A 27,652-nucleotide genomic window follows, 5' to 3' on the forward strand; every position below is an offset into this window, starting at 1 on the left:
TAATTTTAATTTTCTTGGCTGCACCGCACAGCATGTGGGACCTTAGTTCCCAGACCAGGGATCAAACCTGTGCCCCTGCATTGGAAGCATGGAGTCTTAACCACTGGCCTGCCAGGGAAGTCCCTCTTCTGTCACTTTAAACAAGAAGACAGACCTACAGCTCAGACTCAGTGTGAGGGGCTGCCTAACCTAGTGATGGGGAAGACAAGATAATCAAACACCTCAAGAGCAGAGGAATATGTAAGTCACAAGTCAAGATCAAAATGATTTATGGCTCCAGAGTCGTGGTAGAAATGAAATCAATCACAGACAGACTTCACATTCCTGAAACGTAAATTGTTTTTAATATTTAAAAGCACGCTGAAGTCTCCTTGATTTATAAAAAATAAATACATAACATGACAAACTTATTCATGATCCTGGGACCCTTATGAGGTCAAACTCTTTAATGGATGTGATGTGTCAATGTAAAACACACATGATCTGTTACACACCCAGAAGCATATTCCAGTTGTAAGATGCCTTCAAGGATCAGAAAGAACATAGATCAGTCTTCTACTGCAGAAAGCACGTCCAGAGCTGGGCGATGAGGTTGGGCCCAGGCACAGGAGCCTCTGACCAGCCAGCCTACAGTTAAGGAGCCAGGGCAGGAAGGCACAGCCCTTCAGCTCACAGCCCCACCCTGCAGGCCAGGCAGCCTCCTCAGCTGCAGAGTGACCGGCTCCCTCAAGGGAACCACAAGGCTCCCAGCCTCTGCTGTGTCTCTGACGCACAGGAGGGCCTGTTTTGTCCTTACTTGTGGCTCTGTCCTAAGTTTGAGAGCAGAAGACTGAGAAGGTGTGCTCATTAAATTTTTTCATTAGAACACTGAATGGATATCATGATCCTGCCATGAGCGCTGAGCTGAGAGAACGCGAGAACTCACACTGCACTTTACCAGAGACAGGGGAGCGGGTGAGGGAGCACGCACTCCCGAGGTTGGCAAGGAGGAGTGCTTTCTCCAAACCGACATGCTCTCGAGGGTAAAGAAGTCAGGCCTAAAACACTTGAAGAGGGGATCTGGGAATCAAGTTTTCACCCCTGTAACACACAACATAAAAAAAAAAACAACAAAAAACAAGAAGAAAAATCCAGTCTTGTTAGTAAATAGCTGAATTTTGATTAAAACCTGAAATGTTTCTGTGTAATCGTCAACTGGCTGGAATGTATCTGGTACAGTTTAATCTGCTGTTGTTTCTTTGGCTGTCTTCCAACTAGATCTAGAAACGGTTTTGACACTCTCAATCCTGTTTCCCAAACCACTTAATTCCTGTCATTCTTAGGTTGGCTAGTTTTCCTCCTTCAGAAAAATGACCCACAACAATCTTCCTACTAGTGAGGGTGTACTTCTGAATAGAAGAGTCCTTCGGCTGAAATGGCATCTCCGAGGCCCACAGTTCGAACAGGATCTTTACACACCAACACTGGTGTGAAGTGGAAGGACACTCCCTCCCTGTGCCATTCGACCACTGGCTCGTTTGGGTTTAACATGACCCTGGAGCCATCCGCCGAACGGGAGGTCATGAACTCACGGGGCGCCTTCAGAGACACTCGGCGGGTGTCTATGGTTTCTGTCGCGCAGGCCTGTGTCCCGGCCACGCGAGCTCCTGCAGCCACGGCCGCCAGCTGGTTGGCCCAGTGTCCGTCCACAGTTGCCAGGATGTGGTAGGCCAGCGTGTGGAAGTGGATCCTGGTGAGGTCTGAGGCTCTGCTTTCACTCTTCCCATGTTCCTTCAAGATCCAAAAGAGGATGTCGCTGACCATGCCCACATCAGGAACACCGGTCCAGGAAGAGAGGGAAGAGTGAGGTCCAGATGCCGACTGGCTGAGAAATAACAGCTCCTGTTCATTCAGCCCAAGGGAAGTCACGGCAGAAAAGACCTGCTAACAAAAACAAAATGCGGGTCTTTTTCTGATGGACATCTAGCTCTTAAGTATCCTAGGACACAGCCGACGACTAATGTCAGGGAAGGCAGGTAGGGCCGGCATCTTTCTTCTTTACCACAAGACTCCCTGCTCCTGAAGTCTGCGGGGGGAAGTGACAGATCAAGGTCCCTATTTTGGCTATTACACCTCTATCTCCACGCTCATCATCACTTGCAGTCAACTGGAAAGTTGCAGTAACTCTGTATTAGAGCCAGTCTTCTGTTTATATGCTGGAATACAAAGGCAGAGGGGTACGCTCTGTACTGCTTTCCACGGTGCCCAGTTTCTGCCTCTGCACACACAGCAGAGGCTCTCACCACCGACGGGGCCTGACTCTCAGTTCCTGAATGTCAGCAGGTGTCACACCAGTACAGTGGAGAAGCCCACAGGCAGGGTTGTAAGGGTTCCTCGCACACAACACCAAGAAGCAAGGAGAGTGGCTTCACGTCTGATCTAAGCTTTCTAGGCAGGTGTGGGTTAGGAAGACTGAATTTAGTAATAACACTGTGTGTGAAAGGGCACCAAACAAGAGCCATGGTTTTCTATCTTGAGGGGTACCACCATGTCCACCTTGCTATCTTTCTTACTTAGCACTTCCTTCCTTAGAGCCAGGGACCTGAATAAGGTGAATGTTTGTGCAAGAGAGATGAGCCCTGTGGGTATGCAGGGGTGTGTCTGCACGCGCATATATTTTTTTAAAAATCAAGGGCCTGGGAATCCCCTGGCGGTCCAGTGTTTAGGACCCCGCACTTTCACTGCCGAGGGCGTGGGTTCAATCCCTGGTTGGGGAACTAAGATCCTGCAAGCTGGCACGGTGTGGCAAAAAAAAAAAAAAAAAAAAAAAATCAAGGGCCTGTCCCTTTGCTAATGTAACACCACTTCCGTTTACTGCATGTTCTGTTACACATTGAGCTACTGGCTCTATTTCATTCACTTCTTACTGTAATGCTCTGAGGGAAGGCAGGATTGCCTCCATCTTACAGATAAGGGGACCGAGGCTTAGAAAGGTTAAGTAGACAGTTACACAGAAAATGAAATAAAAATGGCTTTTTAAAGAAGTGAAAAAATAACCTCAAAAAGAGAAATATGAGAATAAAAATTATACCGAATGGGACTTCCCTGGCAGTCCAGCGGTTAAGACTCCGCGTTTCCACTGCAGGGGGTGCAGGTTCGATCCCTGGTCAGGGAACCTAAGACCCCACATGCCGCAAGTTGTGGCCAAAAAGTAAAAAAGAAAAAAAAAAAAAAGATACTGAATAACACCAGGAGTGAACCCTAATGTAAACGATGGACTTTGCGTGATGTTGACATGTGAATGTAGGCTCACTGACTGTTGCAAACGCCCCACTCTGGGGCAGGGGATGGTGATGGGGGAGGCTCTGGGTGTGGAGGGCAGGGGCTACATGGGCTCTACATTCTGCTCACCTGTGCTGTGAACCTAACACTGCCCTAAAAGTAGTCTATTAAAAAAAATTATTCTGAAATACCACTTTTTACCTGTCAGATTGGTAAGAAAGCATGTTCTTAATCACATTCCAGTGGCAAGGATATGAGGAAACAAGCACTTGTAGAGAATTCTAGTGGAAGTAAACTGGTACGGTGCTCATGGACGAGAATTCTGCAATATCAAACTTACAAATGCTTTTTGTGCCCCAATCTAGCAATTCTACTTCTGAGAACTTATCATACACATGTACCTGCTCATGGGTAAAATAAATTCATGTACAAAGCTACTTGCTGAAGCGCTGTATGGGACAGCAAAGGGCAGACAGCCAAATGCCCAGCTTTGGTTGGAGTTAAAGACACTGGATGTACCACACGCTTCTTCTAACCAAGTGATGACAAAGAGGAGAGCTCCAAAACGCATCCAGTGAAAAAAAAGCAAAGTGTACAACAGTGTATGCAGTATGCTATGCTATCTTTGGGGGTAAAAAGGATGAAAAAATAAGGCTATATTCCCATATTTACTTATATACGTACACAATAACTCTGGAGGGAGCAGGTGAAACTAGTAAAGAGGTTACTAACAGTGGATACAGGGGGCAGGAGGAAGCGAGACTTCATGAATATATTTTAATATTTTTTGAGTTTTGAACCACATGAATATATTACCCATTAAAGAGGTTAAATAACAATAAATGAAAGGTTAACTAACCTGCCTAAGTTCACAAAGCTAGCGAGTGGCAAAGCTGGCATTCCAACCCGGTTTCCAAAGTCTGTGCTCTTAAGCACCGCACTCTTGGATTTATCTGATCATTGCTACTGCTGAAAGGCTGAACACCTCAGGGCCTGACGGTGAGGGAGTGAAGCGCCCCCCCAAACTTCCTTTCTCTGAACTTCTTGAAGTTCAACTGAAAGCACCCAAGTTGGGCTTTCAGTTTTCTCCTTTGAGTTCTGCTGCAAAAGGCATTCACTTCTAACTTCCCCATTCCAGAAGGAGAAACATGCCCCAAGAGCCCATCAGTAACACCGCCATATTCCTAATCTAGTAGGAGATCCTGTTCCAGCACAGTCCTGGCTCCTGGACTTGGATCTCACGGACCCAGGTCTGAGTGAGACAACACCCACACCTCAGTGACCCCCTGTGCTGCCCGTGGGTTACCTGATGCACAATGCTGCTCATGAGCTCCCTGTTGGTCATGCTGGCCAGCTCCAGGTGAACTGGAATACCCGTGGGGATGTCAGAAATGGCGGTCATGACCTGCAGAGACGAGAGGAGAGCACTGCCATCAGAAACAGAAGGAAGTCAGGCAAGAGGGAAGGAACAGGTCCCGAGAGGCAGTGCATCCTCATGAAAGCTTCCGGCCACGTGGGCGGCCACAGACACTGTGGACAAGGGAGGCTTTTCCCAACAGGGAAAACCAGGCTCTGCAGAGAGGCACTGGGGTTAAGGACTCAGAGAGCACAAGGAACCGCCCCTAAACGTTCACGCAGCCAGCCTCTTCCTGGGGACCTAAACTGAGCAGTCAGCTTCAACTGCTGTGTGAATCTGCAGCACAGCTGATGTGAATGAGATGATACAGAAAACACGAAGGACACAAACTACAGACACTGCAGTCTGCAGCCACGTTCAGCTTAGCACAGGAAGCAGAGGCTCAGGCAAGACGATGTTCTGATCTGTCCTACTCAATGCTGCCCGCGCCTGAGAGAACCCCATGAGGAGCCTCGCTGGAGTGGCAGACAGGCTTCTCGGCTGCCACGACACGTCCCGGGAGGCCAGGACCCAGGGCAAGGCAGCGCAAGCTGCAGGGGCTGAGAGAGGCAGAGATCTGAAGGAAAACGCTAGCTGCGATCTGTGAAATCCCATAACAGTGCTATTACCTCCAAGAGTCTCTTCCTCTGGAACTCCTTGCTTTGTCCCTCCATCATGTGCAATCCAGAGAGGACCACCAGGTCTGGCTGAAACTCCTCCAGGCTAGACACAAACACCTCCAGCATATTCATGGCCCCGTTGGAGAGGTCGTGGGAGAAGATGAATCGGTTGGCATGGGGAGCTTTTAACTGGCCCCACTCCTCCCCTAGAAAAGCCCAGTCAACACAATGGGAAGAAAAGGAAGAGGCTTTAAGTCTCCTAGCTGTGCGGGGGCTGGCGGGGGCCTCACTGGAGCCTTGGCTCTGGGCAGGCTGGCCTCTGGCTGAGTGGACCCCGGCTGCCATGGCCTAAGGGAAGCATGGTGCCACAGCCAGGAAGATGGTGGTCAGAAAGAAACAAACCCAAACCCCCAACCCCAGCCCCACAAAAACACAGAAACACAGCACGGGTGCTGTGTGCCTTTGTCAAGGAGCTGACAAGTAGCTCCCCTCGAGTCCCAGGGAAGCTCTCCTGTCCAAACACAGGATGCCCGTGTCCCTCCCAGTCGCAGAGCACAACTTCCAAACACTGGTGCACAGTGGGCACCATGCGGGTCTCCGAACGTAGGACATGCTGCCTTTCCCAAAGCACCTTCCACCTCACAGTAACGCCCCAGCACCTGTCATTTAGCTGGGACCTAAGGAGGCTGGAATGACTGTACCTCCTCCTCCCTGCCGCCCACTGGTGGTTCCTGGGCACTGGATCCAGAAGCTAAGAGTATCTGGCTGCTCTAGCCTCCCATGAGCGAGCTGCTTTGGAATAATGAATAATGAATAAAAGACTAAGTTCAAGTGTTACTACCTCCTGAAAGGGTTGCCAACTGCTCCAGCCTGAGGTGTACTCTCACTGCTTTGAGGATCCAGAGATTCTCCTTTACGTGGTTTGGTGATTCATCACTTTGCTTTGAGTCCTCTCTTCTACTATGTTAACTAGTATTCAAACTTGTATCATTACTTCACTTTTCGCAGGTTTGTGCCCCATCCCCCCTCAACACTGTATGTCTCTGATTCCCACAGCCCAGTCACAGTCCCCTGCACAGAGTGCCCACTCAGCGTTCCCTAATCTGATTCAAGCAGAGGGAGGCCAGACCCTCCCCGGTGGGGTCTTGGGCGGGGTAGGAGCTGGGAATCTGTGTGCAGCTACAGGGGTGCCTCTCAGCACCGCGGCCAGGAGGAAGCATCTCCAGCGGAACCTAGTTTTTAATGTGCAGGGGGCAGGGCCCCACCCCTGGAGACCCGGATGTGCAGTCAGGCGGGGAACTACCAGCTGAGAGCCCCCAGCTGCCAAGCACTTGAGGGGAGGGCGCCAGTGCCCGAGTCCTAGGGGAGGGGGGGCAGTGGGGGGCAGAGAGGCCTCTCCAAGTTCACTCGGTGCCATCCCACGCGCATCCCACATTCCTCTCCTTGAAGTCCTGAAAATCTCAAAAATCAGCCTGAGGCAGTGCCTTGGAGGCCATGTCCCCCGAGCACCAGGAGGAGCAGTCATCCCCAGCCTGGCGCGCCGCCCGAGACTGGGGGGCAAGGATTTATGACCTAGGGTTACACAGCTCTCCCTCCACGCAAAGGACCGGTCCCATTTACAAAATCAAAGCCCATGTGCTGAAGCCTAGTCTTTCATTGGTTTTATCATTTACTGGCTATTCCTTCAGAAAGTTTTTCCCCACGGCAGCCACCCCAGCAGAGGGTCTCCTCACGCTGCCGGCTGATGTGCCCCCCCAGGGTCAGGGCCCTGCTTCCTGCTTCCTCTGCCAACAGCAGCAGCCCCGCCTCCCTGCAGAGTGTGCATGGGGGGAGGGGAGGGGCTTACTCTAGAGCGGGTATCAAGGCGGGGAAAACCTATCCTTCCTTTGCTCTGAGTTCACTTTTACCGAATCCATTCCTCTGAAAACATTTCATATGTGGGTCATTTGTATAACAGGAAAGAAAACATCACCTATTTCCTAAAACCTGATGCAATGGTTATACTTGTTAAAACACCACGTTCCTTTCTTAACTCCTGGCCCATGCCTTATTATTTGTCTAAAGAAAATACCCAATGGTGATCCACACGGTTGACAGCAGCATTCCAACTCTGCTTCATTTCTGAAGACCCAACGCAGGGACGGCCTCCCCTAGGAAGCCTTTCCGAACTCTGCCACCTCCAAGCAGACTCGATTACAGTACCTCCTTCCCTGGGCCACCACTGGGCCTTATTATAGGACTTGGCACATAACTGTGCAATCATTTATTCAAGACTCCACCTCCTGTAGGGAAATGTGGACTGAGGGTAGGGCCTGTGTCTTCTTCTATCATATTTCTACTGCTTCATATTGCACCCAGCATATAGCCACATGACTGAATCAGCAAAAGAACACACGAGGAAGAGAACAGAACCATGACTCCAATGTCCATGACACAAAAGATGCGGGTATGAATCCTAAACGAATACTTCCCCAACTAACAAGACACTGTACAATGGGAAAAACACACAACATGAGTGTTCTCCACGAGTAGAGACCTGGAACTGCCACTCAGAGTGAAACTGTGAATAAGCACTATCTAACGTAACCTAGGAGAGAAGAGCCACATGGCATTCAAAACAAATTAATCTGCTCAGGGAAAAAGTGAGACAGGCAAAAACAAACAGGCTTCCGCAAGGCAAAGACAAGGAGGGATGTGGAGAGCTGTTCACTGGCAGTTTCCACAGGACGCAGGACTGACTGATGGAGTGGCCCGAAAAGCAAAATGATTGAAACGCAGACAGGGTGAGCCCGTAATAATATTCAACGCCCCTCTTTTCTCACTAAGCTTTGAATTTATTCCCTTAAGTGATCCCTCCTCTCAACTTATGATCTTGCCCTTCAGTCAGTAAGTCAGCAAAACCTATGCAGTGACTCACTGGATCCCCAGCCCAAAGCCTGAAAATAAGCTTCTCTGGAAAGGTCTGGTAGGAGAGAAGGAAAAAGAAGTTGACAAATCCCCTCTGGGAATTTATTCATTTAGAGAGAAGCAGGGGATGGATTTCTGTTAAGAGAGCTGACCTGAGGGCTGCTAGACTAGGTTTCCTCCAGGGGCCAATGAAAATGTAACTTTACATAAAGTTGAGTGGAAGGCCACTGCTTTGTACTAAGAAATAAGGCATAGAAAAGAAAAACTGAAATGGGAAGCTTGTAAACCCAAGGATGGAGACAATCTCCTTTCAAGATAAGCTGTGCTGTCTTCTGAACCACATACAAGGCACAGCTGTCAAATACAACAGCAAAGTCTTGGTGAAGAAACTAGTCTCTCTACTCTGTAGTCACCAGGGAAAATGACAGGCACAGGGACCAGAAAGGTCCCAAGTTCATGACGTGAGTGCCAACAGAGCGGATGTGAGATGAATCTGGAACTGGCAGCAGCAGCAGCGCCTCAAAGGCATATCTTCAGCTCTTCTAGATCCTTCCAGTCAACAGACTTGCTCACGCCTTTCATTTGAGCAGCTCACTCCATACCACTACCTTCAGGCAGTAAGAGCCATCATTCTGATTTCCCACTGAGAGAAACTCAAAAACTGTGCAAATGGGAACTGCCCACTCCAACATCTCGTCTTTAATTTTCTGACCCTGCCCTTCCTAACTCCTTCATTCTAGTAAGCACCCCAAAGAGAACCAGAAACAATTATTTTTTTTTGTACTTGGCGGAAGGCATAATTTTTAAGATACACTATATTTTGTATCTTATATTAAAGTCAATTACTCTAGTAGGTGAGGTTCTCTTAATCGTCTGACTCGGAAGCAGTTCACTGATGCATATTAAGCAAGTACTGCTTTAAGGTACCAATTAGTCTGTTTAGATGCTTGAATCTTTAACGTGAATTAATAATGTGTTGAATCAGAAATTCAAGAGTCTGAGTTCTGAGCAGGGAAAATACACGGGATCAAATAAACAAAATTAGAATACGTTCAGGTATTTAGGATTCTCTCAGAAATCAGATCTGTAGTCTGTATAACACATAAAATCTACTGGGGGGAGGTAGGGTGGGATGGGGTGGATTTGGAGTTATAAACATTGGAACATTATGTAATGGGAAATAATAGGTGTTGTTGTATACAAAACACTTCCACTTACACACCCAAGGGAAAATAAAATGCTTCAAAGGAACTTTGCCAGAGGCCTGGTATTACCCTAAGCAGCTTGGAACAGCTGGCCAGAAAGGCCTAGGACAGAACCCAGCACAGAGCTCAGCAGATTCTACCTGCCCTTCTTTCTTCTTAGTAATAAAGAAAAACTTTATATATATGCGTTTAACACATTTTCATTTTTATTCAAGATGCTTGCTTTCCTACAGCCTGATGTCTCTTGGGTTCAGATCAATTACATTTGCAGACCTGGGAATTTTCTTCAGTGCTGTAATACTCTACATCACTCTCCCTTGAGACAATGGTCAGTACCAACTCAGCAGAACCAGGGGCCAGGAAGCTTTTGGTAAGGGAAGAACAGGATCCTGCCAATTTACAAAGATGAATTTCTAGCACAGTGATACCCCCATCTGACAAACACACAGCCCTCTAGCCAGGTTTACACCATTACTTACTCATTTCCTCTTACCTGCCTGATACTCTAAAATGAGGTGGAACTCATCCACTTCCTGCAGTGACTCTGGTGGAACAAATACATTGTCATCAAGAAGTTCATGCAGCTTTGGACCAACCGGACCACAAAGAAGAACCTGGAGACAAGCAATACGAAATCTATCAGGAGATCTGCCCCTTGTCCCACGGAATCTGTTCATTAAGGTACATCCAGCACTTCTATTCATTTCAACAAAACGCTGGATTCCAAATCCAATTTTGAAAGCTTTTGGTTTGGAGGTACAGACTAGAGGGGCTACTACCAGGGCCTGGGGGGTATAGACACAATGTACCCAGAAATGAGAGGCTGATAAAAGACCCACGTCACACACGTTACACAGGTACCTAGGCTGCTGCTGAATCCCATGCACCCTGTTAGGGACTGAATGTTTGTGGCCTCCCCACCCCCACCCCAATTCCCATGTCGAAGTCTAATGGCCAATGTGATGATATCTGGATAGGGTTTTCAGGAAGTAAATGAGGTCATATGGGTGGGTTCCTAATTCAACAGGATTGGTGGCCTTATAAGAAAAGGGAGAGAGAGAGAGAGAGAGATCTCTATTCACCACACCTGTTAAAGAAAGGCCATGTGAGGACACACAAGTAGGTGGCTGTCTGCAAGCCAGAAAGAGAGCTCTCATCAGAAACCAAACCCTGCTGGAACTGTGATCTTGGGTTTTCCAGCCTCCAGAACTGTGAGAAAATAAATTTCTGTTGTTTAAGCAACCCGGTCTATGGCATTTTGTCATCAGGGCAGCCTGAGCAGACTAAGACACACTGTACCTCACTTTCTCTCTTTTCTTAACTGACTCACATCCTGTGTAGGCAAACAGATACAGGATGCTGTCTGCTCAAAACTGCCAGATGAAAACAACTGTTTGAATTTACACAGTATAGAAAAGGACCACAATAATCAACCAGGGGACCTAATTTGTGGGATCAGGCTCCCTACTATACTTAGCTGCTTTGTGAACAAGACAGCCTTCCAAATAGAAGAATTAAAGAGCACCTCGATTCTGAAAGTATGGGGGGAGGTGCTCTGCAACTTTTTAAAAACCTTTTCTTCAACTCCAACCTGGGCCTCTTCCTGGCTTTTCCTTCTAGAAGCCATTTCACACCTGCTGCTGTTTCTGCCATGCCGGCTCTGGCCCCACTCATGACCAGGTTAACAGACTCAAAGCCCCTGAACCATGAGGGCCTGGATCAGGATTCGAAGGAAAGTCCTCAAAGATGATTGTAACCATTTCAGATTTGATATGTCCCATCCAGAAGCTTCCAAAAGCATTTTTACTTGCTAATTAACTACTTGTTTGTACAGAGGCATTTTCATGCATCTAAGAAATCCCAGCTTCTGGGTGAAAATACACTTCCCTCTCGACACATGCTCGCTATTTGCCAATTCTAAAAAGTCTTGCCCCTATAATTTTATTTCTTTTCTCTAATTCTTGGCTAGAACTTCAGCTTCCAAGATGAGATAACAAGGGCCAGATTTACCCTCCTGCCTGAAACAACAACAAAACATAAAATTTATGAAATAATGGTTTTCAAAACATTTGGGCACTGGGCAACAAAGGACAGTGATCCCTAAGAAACAGAAAAAAACTGAGTAAGCCCTACAGATCCTGCTGCAATTCAGCCTAAAAGAGTTTCCAGATATACAAAATCTGAAAGAATTAATCACCAGCAGATCTGCACTACAGGAAATAGGAAATCCTTTAGGCAGAAGGAAAATGATACCAGATGGAAATATTGATCTAAACAAAGGAATGAAGAACGCCAGGAATGGTAACTCTGGATAAGTATATAAGATCTTTTTCTTACTATTTAAATGTCTTTAAAAGATAATTAACTGTTTGAAGAAAAATATTAACAGCATAGTATGAGATTTATAGCCTATCTAGAAGTAAAGTATATGCCAATAATAGTATAAAGACTGGAGGGGAGAAATGGAAGTATACTATTTTAAAGTTCTTACATTCTATCTGGTGGTTTAATAATATCACTTGAAAGCAGACTGTGATAAGCTAAAAATGTACATTATAAACCCTAAAGCAACCACTAAAGAAAACAAGTAGCAAGGTGTCAGATTTAAACCTATCTGATATAGCAATAATCATATTAAATGTAAATGGTCTAAACTCCCCAAATAAAAGACAGAGAATGTCAAAGTGTATTAAAAAGCAAGCCCCAACTATATATTGCCTACAAGAAACACATTTTAAATATAAAGACACAAATAGGTTAAAAGCAGAAGGATGGAAAAAGATATATCATAACACGATTCAAAGCTGGAATGGCTATTTTAATCAAAATACATTACACAGCAAAGAATATTATGAAATTATTTTCTTTATCCCTGGTAATGATAAAAGGGTCAATTCATGGAGGGAGGTAACAATTCTAAGGAGTTATACATCTAATAACAGCTTAAAAATACATGAAGCAAAAAGTTATAGAACTGCAAGGGAAATAGACAAGTCCATAAGTATAGCTGAAGATGTCAATACCCCTCTCTCAATAGTATTAGATAAATCAAGTGGACTGAAAATCATTAAGAACATAGAAGACTTGAACAACATTATCAACCAACTTGGCCTAACTGACATTTATATATAGAACACTCCACTCCAAAACAGAAAAATATGTACTTTTCAAGTGTACACTGAACTTCACCAAGATAAGACTATATTCTGGGTCATAAAAAAGTCTCAATAAATTTAATAGGAATCAGAGAAGCATATTCTCTGATCACAATGGAATTAAAATAGAAATCAATAACAGAAAGATATCTGGAAACCCTCCCAATATTTAGAAACTAAATAACACACTTCTAAGTAGTACATAGATGGGCCATTAAATACCTCATCTCAAGAAATCAAAGGGAAATCAGAAAGCATTTGAACTGAATGAAAATAAAAACAAAGTATCAAAATCTGTGGGATACAGCTAAAATAGTACTTAAGGGGAAGTTTATAGCACTAAACACCCTGTACCAGAAAACAAAGGTCTCAAATCCGTGACCTCAGCTACTACCTTAATAAACCAGAAAGTTAAATTCAAAGCAAACAGAAACCAATGAAATAGAAAAGAGAAAAATACAGAAAAAAAAAAAATCAGTAGAATTGAAAGTTCATTGTTTATTGAAAAGATCAAAATTGACAAACCTATAGCCAAACGTATCAAGGAAAAGAAAAAAAGAAAAAGACATAAATTACCAGTATCAGGAAAGAGAGAGAGAACATCACTACAGATTCTACAGACCTTAAAGGAATAAGGGAGCATTATGACTAACTTTATGCCAATAAAGTCAACAACTTAGATGAAACGGACAAAATTTCTTGAAAGATTAAACTACCAAAGCTCACTCAAGAAATAAAAAATCGGAATTTCTCTTTATCTATTAAATCGAAATTGTTAAAAACCTTCCCGTATCAAAAACTTCAGGCCTAGACGGCTTTGCTGGTGAACTCTACAAACATGTAAGGAGGATGTGATACCAATTCTACACAAACACTTTTTTAAAAAAATTGAAATACTTCCCGATTCATTCTATAAGGTCAGTATTACTCTGATACTAAAACCAGACAGATATACAAGAAAAGAAAAATACAGACCAATATCCCCCAGGGAAATTGATATAAAAATTTTAAACAAAATTTTAGTAAATTGAATCCAACGATATATAAAAAGGGTAATACATCAGAAGCAAGTGAGGTTTATTCTGGGGATACATGGTTGGTCTAACATTTGAAAATCAATGTAATAACCATATACCAAAGTTAAAAAACAAAAACCACAGCAGCATTTGACAAGATCCAACATCTACTTCTAATTCTTGGCTAAATTCCAAAATATATTCCATAAAGACACTGCTCTCTTCTGCAATCTGGCTTCTATTTCACCATTCCACTGAATTTACCTTTACTATATTCACCAGGGTCTATTTCTGAGACAACATAGCTTGGTTGTAAAGAGCATGGACGCTGGAGCTAGAGTACTTGGGTTCAAATCCCAGCTCTACTCCTTCCTAGGTATGTGACCTTGAACAGTTTTAACTTCTCCATGCCTCATTTTTTCTATCTACAAAATGGGGATAATAATAGACTTCCCTTATGGGGCACTGTGAGGATCAAATGAGTTAATATAATGTAAAGCACTTAAGACAGTGCCTGGCATACAGTAAGAACTATGAAAGTGTTAACAATTATTATTGCCTTTGGAAAATACCTAATCCTTAATCTGCGTTGGTTCTCAGATGATCACTTGGTCCATGTCGAGAAGCATTGCATCAAGTGAAACTGAATCTCTCTGAGAGAGCAGTATAAGGTGGTGAGGTCATGGCAGAGCCTAGTGTTTGAATCCTGGCTCCATCATTTACTAGCTAGGTGACCCTATGCACAATACTTAATCTCTTACATTACTTAACCTCTCTGGACCTCCTGTCTTTAAAACGGTGATAATACCTTAACTTCATCAGATTGTTGTGAGGACTGAGTAACAGATATCCCTTTTCTTTCCTCAATCTTCTACCAAGGCCAGACATTTTTTTTTCTTTTTTTAAAAATCAGAATGCTTTCCAGTCAGACTGGTCTCAGGCCCAGCTTCTCCAGAGACCAACAGCAAATACTGGTCCCAGACGAGGGCAATATTGAAAGGTCAATGTAACCCAGGACTTCCAGGGCCAGAATTACTTCTCAGGGTCAAGAGAGTGGCCTTTTATGGACCCATTCAAATGCCCAGGATTCTGATGGGAAGGGCCTGGGTTCTCTCTAATTAGTTTATGACTGATCTTTCCTTCTCTTCCATCCATTAGCTGGTAATACTTCTGAAGGTCAGCCCTGTAATTTCTAATATTCTCTGTTTGGGAGTTAATTACTATCTATAAAGATAATGACTATTTTAAAAAAAATTTCCCACACCCTAATATTTTATGAAACTTTAATTCTTATTAAAATGTGAACGTTCACACTTTAATATGCTCTCCACATCTAAGCACATCCATCCCTCGGTGTACAGTGTGGCTCCATATGAATTTTTCCCCCTCAAACTGTTGAACATTTATCTGAATTTTTGGGTCCATCTCTGGGCTTCTGATTCTGTGCCCCTGAGAACTGTTTATGGTTTCCTTTCTCTGCCGTCAGTAGCCACATCTATTCTGCACTTCTCAAGTTCACTTACTCTAGAATCATCTTTGTTAAACCTATCTTCTTTGTCCCCATGTACGGTCTAGCACCAAGTGATTCCATTTTAGTAGGCTTTAGATAGGCTTCTCCTCTTCTGGCTACCATATCCAAACCTCAATCATTTTATAGCAAGAGAGCAGCAATAACCTCCTTGCTGTCTTTCCCCCTCAGACCTATTCCACTTGTAGCAAAAGAGCTTCTTACTCAGATGTTACTTTGAACATAGCAGTAATTTTTAATTCTACTTAAACCAAATGGCTTAAGACTTGAAGACATGTCCCTATCTAGTGGCGTTCATTTTTCAACACTCTGGATCCAGGCTCACAGAACAGCCAATTAAGTCTTCTCTCATCACTGTACAATTCCCAGCCTCAGGCACTGACTCCAGAGCCCACGTGCTCTTAACCATTACATGATAAGGTACTCAAGAACATGGACTCTGGGGTCCTAGGTTAAAACTGTTCTATTTCTTTTCTTTCTTTCGTTTTTTTTTTTTTTTTTTTTTTTACGGTACACGGGTCTCTCACTATTGTGGCCTCTCCCGTTGCGGAGCACAGGCTCCGGACGCGCAGGCCCAGCGGCCATGGCTCACAGGCCCAGCCGCTCCGCGGAATGTGGGATCCTCCCGGACTGGGGCACGAACCCATGTCCTCTGCATCGGCAGGCGGACTCTCAACCACTGCGCCGCCAGGGAAGCTCTCTTTCTTTTTTTAAAAAATAAATTAATTAATTTATTTTTGGCTGCGTTGGGTCTTTGTTGCTGCGCACGGGCTTTCTCCAGTTGTGGCGAGCGGGGGCTACTCTTCTTTGCGGTGCGCGGGCTTCTCACGGTGGTGGCTTCTCTTGTTGCAGAGCACAGGCTCTAGGAGTGTGGGCTTCACTAGTTGTGGTGCATGGGCTCAGTAGTTGTGGCGCACGGGCTTCGCTGTTCCGTGCCATGTGGGATCTTCCCGGACCAGGAATTGAACCCAGGTCCCCTGCACTGGCAGGCAGATTCTTAACCACTGTGCCACCAGGGAAGTCCTTGTTCTATTTCTTATTAGCTACGAACTTCCCTATGCCTCAAGCTTCATGTGGAAAGCAAGACAACAGCAGTACCAGCACGAGTACCAACTAGCCTTACAGGTTGTTGCAGGGATTAAATGAGGTAATCCACATCAAACACTAGAAACAACGTCAGGCACACAGTAAGCACTCAGAAAGCATTAGCTACCACTCCTCTCCTTCCACTAATATATTCCTAACAAGAGCCTCAGGGTCTGGCACAAGTTGAATCAAGGAACAGAAAGATACTCATTCTTACTCCTAAAATTACTTAAACACTAGTGAAGGACACAGGTTTTAATCTGGGAATTTGACTTACCTTTAAATCTGAGTTGGCTGCAAATTTCTGTCCAATTAAAGCTGCATTTCCTCCTACATAGTGCTATAAGACAGTTCAAGGTTATTAGACAGTATTTTAGCATTAACTATGTTACTCAAGCTTAATAATGTTTTGATTTATTGAATTAAGTTACAGTCCATTTTTTTCCCAAAAAAATTTGTGGTGACTTCATAAGTACATACAGATGAGGTTAATAAAAACATTAACCGCATAGGTTAATAGACAATGAGATATAAGGAAAGGTGGAAAAAACATATTGCTACACTTGGAAATTAGTATAATTGCCTTAACTGTAGATCAAATTTGGCCTTGAGCTTCCAGGCAACCGGAACAGATAAGGAAACAAAAGGAAATATGACAAGCATGGATAGACCTCATCTTCAGCACTGTAACCCTTCTAAAATGAGTATATGACTACGACAGTCTCCTTCTGAAAATCAATCAATAAATACTACAGTGAACTAAAATCCAACTCAATTTTTTTTATCAAAGCATAGTTGATATATAATATTACTTAAATTACAAGTGTACAATAGAGTGGTTCACAATTTTTGGAAGTTATACCCCATTTACAGTTACTATAAAATATTTTCTATATTCCCCATGCTGTGCAATATATCCTTGCAGCTTATTTTATACCTAATAGTTTGCACCTATTAATCCCTTACCCCTTTACTGCCCCTTCCCCATTTCCCTCTCCCCACTGGTAACCACTAGTTTGTTGTCTTTATCTGTGAGTCTGTTTCTTTTTTGTTATATTCACTAGTTTGCTGTATTTTTTGATTCCACATATAAGTGATATCATACAGTATTTGTCTTTCTCTGTCTGACTTTATTTCATTTAGCATAATACCCTCCAAGTCCATTCATGTTTCTGCAAATGGCAAAACTGCATTCTTTTTTATGGCTGAGTAATATTCCATCTCTCTCTCTCACACTCACACACACACTACATCTTCATCTGTTCATCTACTGATGGACACTAAGGTTGCTTCCTTATCTTGGCCATTGTAAATAATGCTGCTATAAACATTGGGGTGCATCCGAATCAGTTTTAAAATCCAACTCTTAAGTGAGGCACACAGGCCTTTCCTTATCTGTCCCCTGCTTTCCTTTCTACTTCCATCTCCTGCCCTCTCTTCCGTACCATGCCTGCAGCTCTCCAAGTCTGCCTTCCTCCCTGTCTCTGTGCCTTTGGCACATGCTGCTTTCTTTGACTAGGATGCCTCCCCATTCTCATTCGTTGGTAAGACCCTGATCACTTTTCAAGTATCAGCTGCAGCATCACCTCTTCTGCAATGCCTTCTGTCTCCCTTTTCCCATGGCCACCTCCACCTCCACAACCCCCCTCCCAGACAGGATTACAGATCCCTTGCTACTCGCCACCCCTATACTCAGAACAAACCTCCATTACAGCCCTTGTCCACTTGGGCTAATGTCATCTGGGGACGTGTCTAGCTCTTTCAGGGCAAGGACTGTCTTCTTACAATAAGTGCTCAGTAAATGTTTGTTGCTAGATTTTGAGAAAGGAAGAACACACTGATGCATCAGGAAACATAAGAGCTTTCCTGGGAGTAAATTCTAAAGGTAACAGACTCCAATAGAGGACAATGTTTTCTCCTAAACACCACATCTCTCAGCTGAGGACCTACAGCAGAAGAGCAAATAGTTCAAGGCTAGTATTCCATTGTGCTAAGGACGGATTCATGTGTTTTGGAAACCTGACAAGTAGGAAATACGGCGGATGCTCTAGTTGAGAAACCTCATCAACAGCCTTGCCTGGGAGGAACGCTAGCACCTCACCTTCCTAGTTCCCGGTCCCATGCAGAGGCACAGAGTAAGTAACTCATCTCTGGATGCTAGACCTCACTTTCAGCCCAAACAAGGTTTGTGTTGACCGATCACTGGTTTCGGGTGGGACAGTAATGGCTTACTATAGATAAATTTAAAACTGTGATATACAGGCTGAAATTTGGCCTTTTAACATGTTAACCTTATTTTTTATTTACTATGGTGGCTAGAAGAATTTACTAAAAATCTTGGGTGAAACATTAAGATTCCATGAAGTGGATTTTAGAGTTTTCATATAATAGTTATCATCAACTGCTGTTTATCAGTCAATCTGCCTTATAGTTTAAGGGAGTTTGACAAGGCACCAAATGAAGTGTCACACTAGTGGAAGACAAATAACACACTTTAGGTTTTACAATGTTAAGAAATAATTTAGATGATGTAAAAGCTAGATAAAATTTCTGTAGAAAAAAATGTTTGCATTATGAAACAAAAGGCAGAAGAAACTAGAATAGAAAGCAAATTGGTGGTTTAAATACTACAATCTTAAAGACTTTTAAGCAGTAGACTTGCCATCTTTTTAGAACTATCAAGATTCTTTCATAAAAGATAAGAATCTCAGGAGTTCCCCGGTGGTCCAGTGGTTAGGATTTGGTTGGGGAACACTGAGATCCCCCAGGCTGCGCTGCGCAGACAGAAAGGAAAAAAAAAAGATCAGACTCTCACTACCAAACTCAGCTGTCAAAATGACTGTAACTGAAGTTTTAATAGCTTGCTGTTTCCTTTAGAAACTCAGCTGGGTAATGCTCATGCCCATTTCTAATGTTCAAATGGGTGGCTTCAAAGGGAAAAAAAACTTTAAAATCTTAATAGTTATAAAAATAAGTGGTCACAAAGAATGGTCTATGAAAGGTACCAATCAAAAATGGCATTAAGAGCTCCCCCTGTGAGAAGTACACCCAGACTGGGGTGATGGGCCAAAGGAAGATTTTAGGTAAGAAAATTTGGGGGTTAGATGTGGTGGGGTGGAGAGATGCTTAAACAAACAACCAAAACTGGCTGGTAAGAGGTGTGAGGGCAGGTGTAGCAGCAGGTGTGTGAGCCTTGAGGAAGTGTCCGGACCATGCAGGCCCCAGGGCTTTGTTTATGATCACCAGGTGGGCTTGGGGAGCTCTAAGTTCTATCTCTGAGAGGCTCTACCCTGTAGAACAATGGTTCCCAGAACAAGGTGTTCAGAACAACAGCATCAACATAACTAGGAAACTAGCTGGAAGGGTAAATTCTTGGGTCCACCCCACAGGCACTGAATCAGAACTCTGGAAGTGCGGCCCAGGAACCTGTGTTTCAATATCCCTCCAAGTGATTCTGATGCACACTCAGGTCCAAGAGCCACCGAACTAGACCAGTGGTTCTCAACCAGGGTGATTCTGCATCCCTCCTCTCCCTGACCCTGGAAACATATGACCATGTCAGGAGACATTTTTAACTGTCACAACTGGGGAAGAAGAGGAGTGAAACTGTCATCTACTGGGTGGAGGCCAGATATGCTGCTAAACATCTTACAATGTGCAGGACAACCCCCACAAGGAAAAATTCTCTAGCCCTAAACGTCAATAGTACTGAGGATGAGAAAACTTGCTCTGGACCAGCAGAGCAGAGGTAAGGACCCAGCTGCCTCGTTCCCAGGCAAAGGCTAGAACTCTTTCTCTGTGGGTTTGGCCTTGTTTTGCTGAGGAAGGACTCAGCCATATTAAGATTACTGCAAGTTATCAGCCAAGCAATACCCTAACAAGCTTGGAGTAGATATCTTTTCTACCTTAAACTTGAATAACACGAAAAAAGAGCAATTTAATGGATAACCCAGAACCAAAATTTTAGGAAATATGCTTCATAAACGTTGGCTGAATTGAACTGACTAGAAACAGCAGAGTGAAAGAAGGTCAGATACAGTTTTAAAAAAGAGAAAAACATTGTAGAATTGGATTCCTAACAATTACCCTCTTAGGGCAAACTGGAGAAAAAAGCTGCTTGGTTGCTTTTAGAAACCATACAAACAAGGTGTCTTTCCCCACCACCACTGGCAAACAGACCTGGGCTCCTGGGAACTCTGATGCAATCTGGGCGATGTTATGGAAAGTTTCCTTATCACTGAAGAAGCGTTCAGCAGCTGCTCCCTTCCCCATGAAGTGAATGAAGGCTTCTTTTAGATCATTCCTCGAACGCAGCTCAGTGTGATCTTTCCCATTCCCAGGATTCAGGCCAAGTGCCTGCAAGAGCTTCACCCCTGACAGCACTACATCCACACATGCATTGACTCTGGAAGGAAGAAAGAGACAGTGTGAAAGAAACAGAAGCACTGGGGCAACTACTTTGCATTTAACAACAGGGAAATGTTTCAGAGGCCTGTATTCAGACAAAAAAACAGATGAAGTGGATTTGAAACCTGAATTGGAAAGTAAACAGCATATGGCAGAAAGAGGATTACTTTATCTGGATGTATGTCTTAGGATCAGAACACAGGACTCTTGGCAAGAGTTTGGCAAACTTTTACACTAGTTACAAAGAGAGAAGACAGGTGCTCAGCATTTCAGAACAAGGTATCATGATAACACAAATTTAGCATTTCTGAGAAAATGGTGGCAGAACCAAACTGTCTGGATTCACCCTGGCTGTGTGACATGGGCCAGTCACTTTAATTTCTCTTTGTCTCAGTTTCCTCATCTATAAAATGGTGTAATATGAGTATTTAACTAAGAGCTGTTGTGAAGATTAAGTTAATAAATGCTTAGGAACACCGCTTGCTGCAGAGTAAGCAAAATAAAAGTTTTGGTCAAAATCCATCTTCCCCTGAAAGATATATTAGGATGGTGGTAAAATACACTAAATACCTAAATGTCTAAATACTCCCAGTTGAAATTCTTAGAGCTGAGTGGTGCCTTAAAGACTTAAGTGCACCTGCAGCCTGTAACAACTCATCACTTCGCAGGTGTTCACCGGACCCATCCATGAACTTTACAGGCTGGTAAGAAGCCAGTGCGACATCACTTGGTTGGTGCTACAGAAATTATAAAGTACATATAAGGCTGTCTGGCATGGCCCCTCCTATGTGTGCATGGAAGAGTTCTGGCTTACATTTTCAGTGTTTCTTTGCTAAAAGTCATCCCTTAAACGAGAAGTTCCAAACACTTTGGGTAGCTAAATGAGGTCTTCCTGCCCCACCACAGGCACCTTTATTCCTGCCTCTGCCATCCCTGCCAGTGGGGCTAGAAGACCAACTGAAACAGCTTCTGGTGACAAGCCTGTGCTTCCAGGTTAATTCCGAGTAGCTTTGAAACCAGAAGGTAAACTCATCAATAAAGAAGGTCCAATGGATTGGATTTTAGTGTATAATATATAACTACAGTGTTTCCCTTCCAGTCTCCTTTAAAAATCTCTTGATCAAATCATTAATGGTGGCCTACTCTAAGATGAGGAACGAGATGGTGGTAAGGGAGAGGAGATATATTTTTTTCATCAGATATATTTCTAATTTTTACAAGCATACATTACTTTTAGAACTTAGTAACAATTTTTAAAAGGTTCTCATGTGGGCTAGATATTATTTACATCACTCAAGGAAGGTTTACAAGAGCAAGGAAGAAACGCATCCCTCCTCATGACGCAAAACTGACTGCATACTCATCATAAAGATTCTTTTATTAATTCTTCCCCTATGAATCCCAAGTTTTTGAAAAGGTTTTTGCCTACCACACTGCATTTAAATACTCAAATGTTCTTATTCCTTTAAAGTCAAACACACATATAATTACTCTCGTCAACTGGAAAAGCATAATCTAAAAGTGAGTATGCTTTTCAGCACATAAAACACACTGACATGCATGTGGAAGGTTCTTAATGATACATTTAAAACATAATCCTTTCACAGCCTTACATAATAATGAACCAACACACCTTGTAAACTGGTCTCAATCCCACCTCACACGAAGTGTCCTTTTATTTCTACTGGATGCAACGTTAGATGTCTGAAGGGTAGAATCTTAACAGGAATACAGGCATCCCTGGCTCTCAGGTTACCAGTGTTCAGACAGTGAGAGTTTGGATAGCGTGAGACACCCATTCCCACCAAGCAGCCCTACCTAGAAAATGTGTCCAAATGGATTGGGGTCCTGAGTCTGGACAGCAAAAGTTCAGATACTGAGGGATATACCCATATTTGGAAATAACGACTTCAAAATCGACTTCAGTAAACACCACCTCCATATCTAGTTGTGCTGAGACTTTAGAGTTTGATTCTTTAAAGATGAGAATGGAGGAAGCTGCACTTACAGAAAAATAAAACTGAACGGAACAATGTTCAGCACATTTTGCAGCAAAGACAAAACCCAACTGAACAAATTTTGAGTTAAAACAATGTAACTATCATAGGAACATTTTCTATCCCCCACCTAATCATGTCATGAATACTAAAGGAAAAAATCTTAGAGAGGAAAAAATTTACTTGGTAGCTTTTTAAAACAAAAAAATCATTGAACACTACTATGTGCCAGAGAGTAAACAAAGTACTTTTAGGTGTGCTTTCTAGTTATATTTTATAATACTTCAACCAGAACAAGAATCTTTCTCTGCACTTCAACGGTATACTAAAACGTAAACAAGCACATTACCTAAGGTGCTTTCTTATCGGGGAAAATTAAAGGGCGGCGGGGAGGTAAGAAAACCAGAAGACAAAATTATGCTCATTTGACACTTAGGCAGAATTTCACAGCTCAATAAGAAATGTATAAAAGATTACAATGTGAGTTTTGAGAAAACACAGACACAGATGAAACAACTGGAAGATAAAGTGAGGCAACAGATGCTGAATGCCTGAACAAGTGGCTGTGCTAGCAGAGAGGATGCTGGGAGCCAGGGCTGCCAGGCATATTATTAGAGACTTGGGGGTGGGGTGGGAATGAGGGACAGTTTCTTCTGGATCGTAAATTCCTTAAAGACAAGGATGGTGGTCCTTATCACCTCTCTTCTGTTTTACTGTCTGTAAATCATTTCCTAAGATTCTTTCTAGCTTTCACACTCTACCTGAGATATTATGAGAACTAATCATAATCGCTGTAAGATACAGAACCGTAGAGAAGAGAAATTCAAGAAGCAGGAATAGTGGTCCTTGGGCCACACCCTGGATGGTGCTCTGGACAGAGAAAGAAGGCAGGTACTTTCAGACAGACCACACCAATCCGCAAAACGTTCTAAGATAGGGAAGTAGTCATCACTGCTTCAGCTGAGAAAAGTGAGGCTGGGGGTCAACTAACATTCCAAAGGCCATGACTGGAGAAGCCTAAATTCAAACCCAGATTTATCTGATACTGAAACCCACAGGGAGCATACACAAGCAAAGATGTAGACAAAGGGATTAACCTTGTTTCTGGACACAATAGGAATGCTGATCCAGTTAGGAGAGTTTCAACAGGGGAGAAGAGCTAGACAGGTTTCAAAGGTCAGGGTGAAGCCAGGTAAGGGAGAATGAATGCTAGGATGAGGGGTTCATCATTCACCCAATGAACCTTAGGACCAGGGCCCGATTCTGAAGCAGGGGAGGGAGCACATGCTTTAGAAAGATGTGGCAGTGGGCTCGCCATTGACCATCTTCTTAAAACCTCTCCTATCCTTTATTTCCCTGGTCCCTTCCCACCCGCCCCTTACAGAGATGGCAGTGCTTCCCCGAATCCCACCCTTGCCATTTACCTTCCCTTCTTTCTCTTCCTAGGTGATGTTGTCCAGCCTCTGGCCTCAGCCTAAGTGCTGGAGTCTCCAAGGTCTACAACCCTGCTCCTCAACTACAGCCTCTGGCTGTTAGCAGCTGAGGGCCCAGCTTCCTCTAAAATTCCACAGGAATGTACATTTCCCCTCCTCTGAAATCAAAATGCTTACCTTCCACCACAAACTTGTTCCTTTTTCTTAATCTCTTCGTGGCAACATGGCACGAATGTGGAGCCAGGAATGGGTTTAGGCTGCACCTCGGGCATTCGACAGTTGTGTGATCTTGGGCAAATCAGTATTTCCAAGCCCCAGTTTACTCCCTGTGAAAGCTGGATGACAATCTCTGTATCTGCCTGCATAAGGTTGTTGTAAGATCCCCAGTATTAAGATCCTGTCATTTTTGATGCCTCTATTTACTGTACAACACCCAACCTCTTCTCAAATCTCACCTGTTGAAAAGCACTGCCAAACAAGAAAAAGCTCTATGGACTCTTAACTAGCGTCAGAGTCTCAAGACTTTCCTTTTTTATGAGTCATATTAAATTGTGTGCTTTGACTGAGTATGTGAAAGATAGTGAATATGTGTGTGTGTGTGTGTGTGTGTGTGTGTTGTGTATTCTCCTAAAAGATCAAACTACAACACACACGCACCTGCCAAATGAGATTCTGGTACCAGTACTGCACCCACCTACTCCTTGTACATTCTCATCTTTAGGCTGAAAATCTGGGTAAGGAGAAATGTTGGTAACAATGGATGTCTGTTACCCACAAAAATAGCGTGAAGCAGTCAAATAGGTTACAACCACAGCTCAAATTTCACATTCCACTGGTTAGTCTCTGCAAAGAACTTAGCATCATTTACTTGCTTATAAACCTTGATGGCTTTCCCATCACCTACCCTGATACAAAAGGCTCCTTTCAGCATCATCGCTTGACATCCCTCTACCATAAGGTCCTTGCCCTAAATACAGGGCCAACTTGCTATTCACAAACAAGCCAAATACCTTTTCACATTTGGTCCTCTCTGCCTAGGTGGGCTTATTTCCCCATCTTCTTGTGGAGAAATTCCATTTCTTCTCCAGGGCCTGGCCCTTGCAAGTCACTGTAGCAGAATATGTTTTCCAAGATGGCCACAAGATGTCCCATCCCACATGTTCTTTTTACAATGTGACGCTCACATTCCCCCCATCCAGGTGTGTTCTATGTCCCCTCCCCTTAAAACCATTTGGACCTGAGACTATGACAGAAGCAACACTATGTGCTTCTAAGAGTAGGTCACAAAAAGGCATTAATGCTTCTGCCTGGTCCTCTTGGGGAATTCCCTCCCCTAACCCAGTCACCCTGCTGTGAAAAAGCTAAATAGAGAAACCACCTGTAGGTGTTCAGGTGAAACCAGTTGAGGTTGTAGCCGACAACAACAATCAACCCTTGAGATGATCCCAGTCCCAGCCATCACCTGCCTGAAACCGCACAAAACCCCAAATGAGAGTTGCCTAGCCGAACCCAATCAAACCTCAGAATAATGAGAATAAAATGACCATTGTTTTAAGCTACTAAGTTTTGGGGCGATTTGTGATGTAGCAAAAGTAAATGGATTGTCACTTTCTCAGATGGAGCTTTTCCTGAAACCTCATCCTGGGAAGAATCAGTAATTCTTCTTTGGGACACAAGGCTACCTTGTTTCCACCATGAGTTCAGCAAAGCACTTTTCTTAATCATTACAAACAGCATTGTGTCACCTCACCGCCCCCCCCACCCCCCATTCATATTGAAGCCCTAACCACAGATCGGACTGTATTTGGAGATAGGAGCTATTTAAGGAGGTAATTGAGGTTACACGAGGCCATTATCCAATAGGACTAATGTCTGTTTAAAAAGAAGGAGAGACACCAGAAGTGCTCATGAATGGAGGAAAGGTCTAATGAGTACACAGCGAGAAGGCAGCCACCTGCAAGTCCTTAAGAGAGGACTGGCTCTTGGGCTATCAGCCTCTAGCACTGTGAGAAAATAAATGTCTGTTGTTTAAGCTACCCAGTCTGTGGTATCCTGTTATGGTAGCCCGAGCAGAATAACACAATAACGAATATATTTGTTTCCAACAAACGAGGCTGGGACCTTGCCTCATTCATCCCTGCATCCTCAGAACCTAGCACAGACCTGACACATACCATGTAGTTGACAAATATTTGTTGAATGAATGCTCACAAAACCAGGGAGGATAATTAATGAGCTGATAAGGACGCAGGTGAAAGGGCTTGAACTTGAAAGAAGAGGTAAAAGAGGATACATCTGAAGAAACAATAAATACGCTGATATAAAAAAATAGTAGCTAACGTTAGGTGTCTGCTCGTTAAAGCAGACACCACGCTAAATAACATGGATTATTTAATTGAATCTTCAGGATAACTCTGCTTTACCTTAACCTTTCTGGTCCCAATACTCACAGGAACTAGTAGAGCAGCAGAAGGCCTGTTTCTGTGTTGAAGGCAAGATATTGAAGTCGAACTGAGACAAGAACTAAAATTCGTGTAAAGGGAATAATTACATGCGGGAGGGGAATACAAAGAAAGGAGGCACTGTGATTTGGGAGAACCCTAAATATGCAATGTCACTGAAATCAGGGGAAAAAAAGAGTTTCAAGGAGAAGGGTGTGCTTAACGCGTGGAAGGCTGCAAGCAGTCGACAGAGAAGGCTAAAAGAAGCAGTTGAATGTGAAAATCAACTCGGTTCCGGTGAGCTTTGAGAGAGAAGTTTCAGTAGAATGGTGCTCTCCAGACTACGGCATTAAGGAAGCGGAAACAAGGCGTAAAGAAATAAACTCGGTAGCTAATGGCACGACCCCTCCTTCAAGTAGTTCAGAAGCAAGAGGGTGCCGCCAAAGTGCTAAGACCAACCATCGCTGACTGCCAAAGAGCAGCCGCCAGAAAAGGAGGGCTTGGAATGAAGGAGGCTCGAACTATAAGGAGTCAGGCTGAGCGGGATTTGCAAGAGGCTATTAGGCTGGTTCTATGGAGATGAGAGAAGGGGGCTGGTCCTACCGAGACGAGAAGGGCGCAGGGGCCAGCCGACAGGAAAAAGCAGTCTGGTGAGTCCCTGCAGCAGTGACGAACGGGGCTCGTCCCAGACGTCCGACGCTTCTCGCCAAGGAGGCAGCGTGGACACCAGCGCCGAAGGGCCTCCCGGGGACCTCTGGGAACCCGTTTCCGCGCCGGCTCTACCTCCCAGCTCCCAAGCCGCCTGACCTCCGCCAAGGCGGCCCTCGGAGGCCCGGAGCGCCCGCACCTCCTGGAGAGGTCCAGAGAGGCAGGCTCCGCAGGCACTCACCCTACGGCCACGCGGCGCCAACGCCGGGCCGGCCGCACGATGAGCGCGTCCCAGGCAGCAGCCAACCGACCCTCAGGGGAGCCGGGTCCTGGGGGCGCGGGCGCAGGCCCCAGCTGCAGCGAGCTCCACAGCGAGCGCAGCGCCGACCCCGGCAGCTGCGGCTCCAGCAGGAAAACGCAGCCCACCGCTAGCGCCAGGAAGCCGGCGTACGCGGAGCCGCGCCACAGCGCCATAGACACAGAGGTGTAGGAGCTGCTGAGCACAGCTCCTTTCCCGGTCCGCGCCTCTTCCGGGCTTAGCTCGTGCCGACG

At 44.3% G+C, this 27,652-nt stretch overlaps 1 protein-coding gene across 4 annotated transcripts; it reads right to left on the minus strand.

The window, feature by feature from the left end:
- Positions 1–236: 236 nt before the first annotated feature.
- Positions 237–27,652, minus strand: ADPGK (ADP dependent glucokinase). Of its 4 annotated transcripts, none has more exons than XM_082837670.1 (7): positions 27,342–27,652; positions 20,354–20,579; positions 16,452–16,514; positions 9,883–10,003; positions 5,287–5,483; positions 4,568–4,666; positions 237–1,920 (listed from the first exon to the last, which is right to left on the minus strand). In XM_082837670.1, the coding sequence occupies exons 1-7, from the start codon at positions 27,572–27,574 to the stop codon at positions 1,372–1,374; spliced, it is 1,488 nt and encodes a 495-aa protein (XP_082693796.1). In that variant the 5' UTR covers positions 27,575–27,652; the 3' UTR covers positions 237–1,371. The 4 variants fall into 4 exon arrangements, with proteins under 4 accessions (XP_082693796.1, XP_082693795.1, XP_082693797.1 ...); XM_082837669.1 differs by having other exon boundaries at positions 237–1,923; XM_082837671.1 differs by lacking the exon at positions 27,342–27,652 and adding an exon at positions 27,056–27,179 and having other exon boundaries at positions 237–1,923.

Source organism: Leucopleurus acutus (assembly GCF_964270905.1).
Source record: "Leucopleurus acutus genome assembly, chromosome: 1".
NCBI lineage: Eukaryota > Metazoa > Chordata > Mammalia > Artiodactyla > Delphinidae > Leucopleurus > Leucopleurus acutus.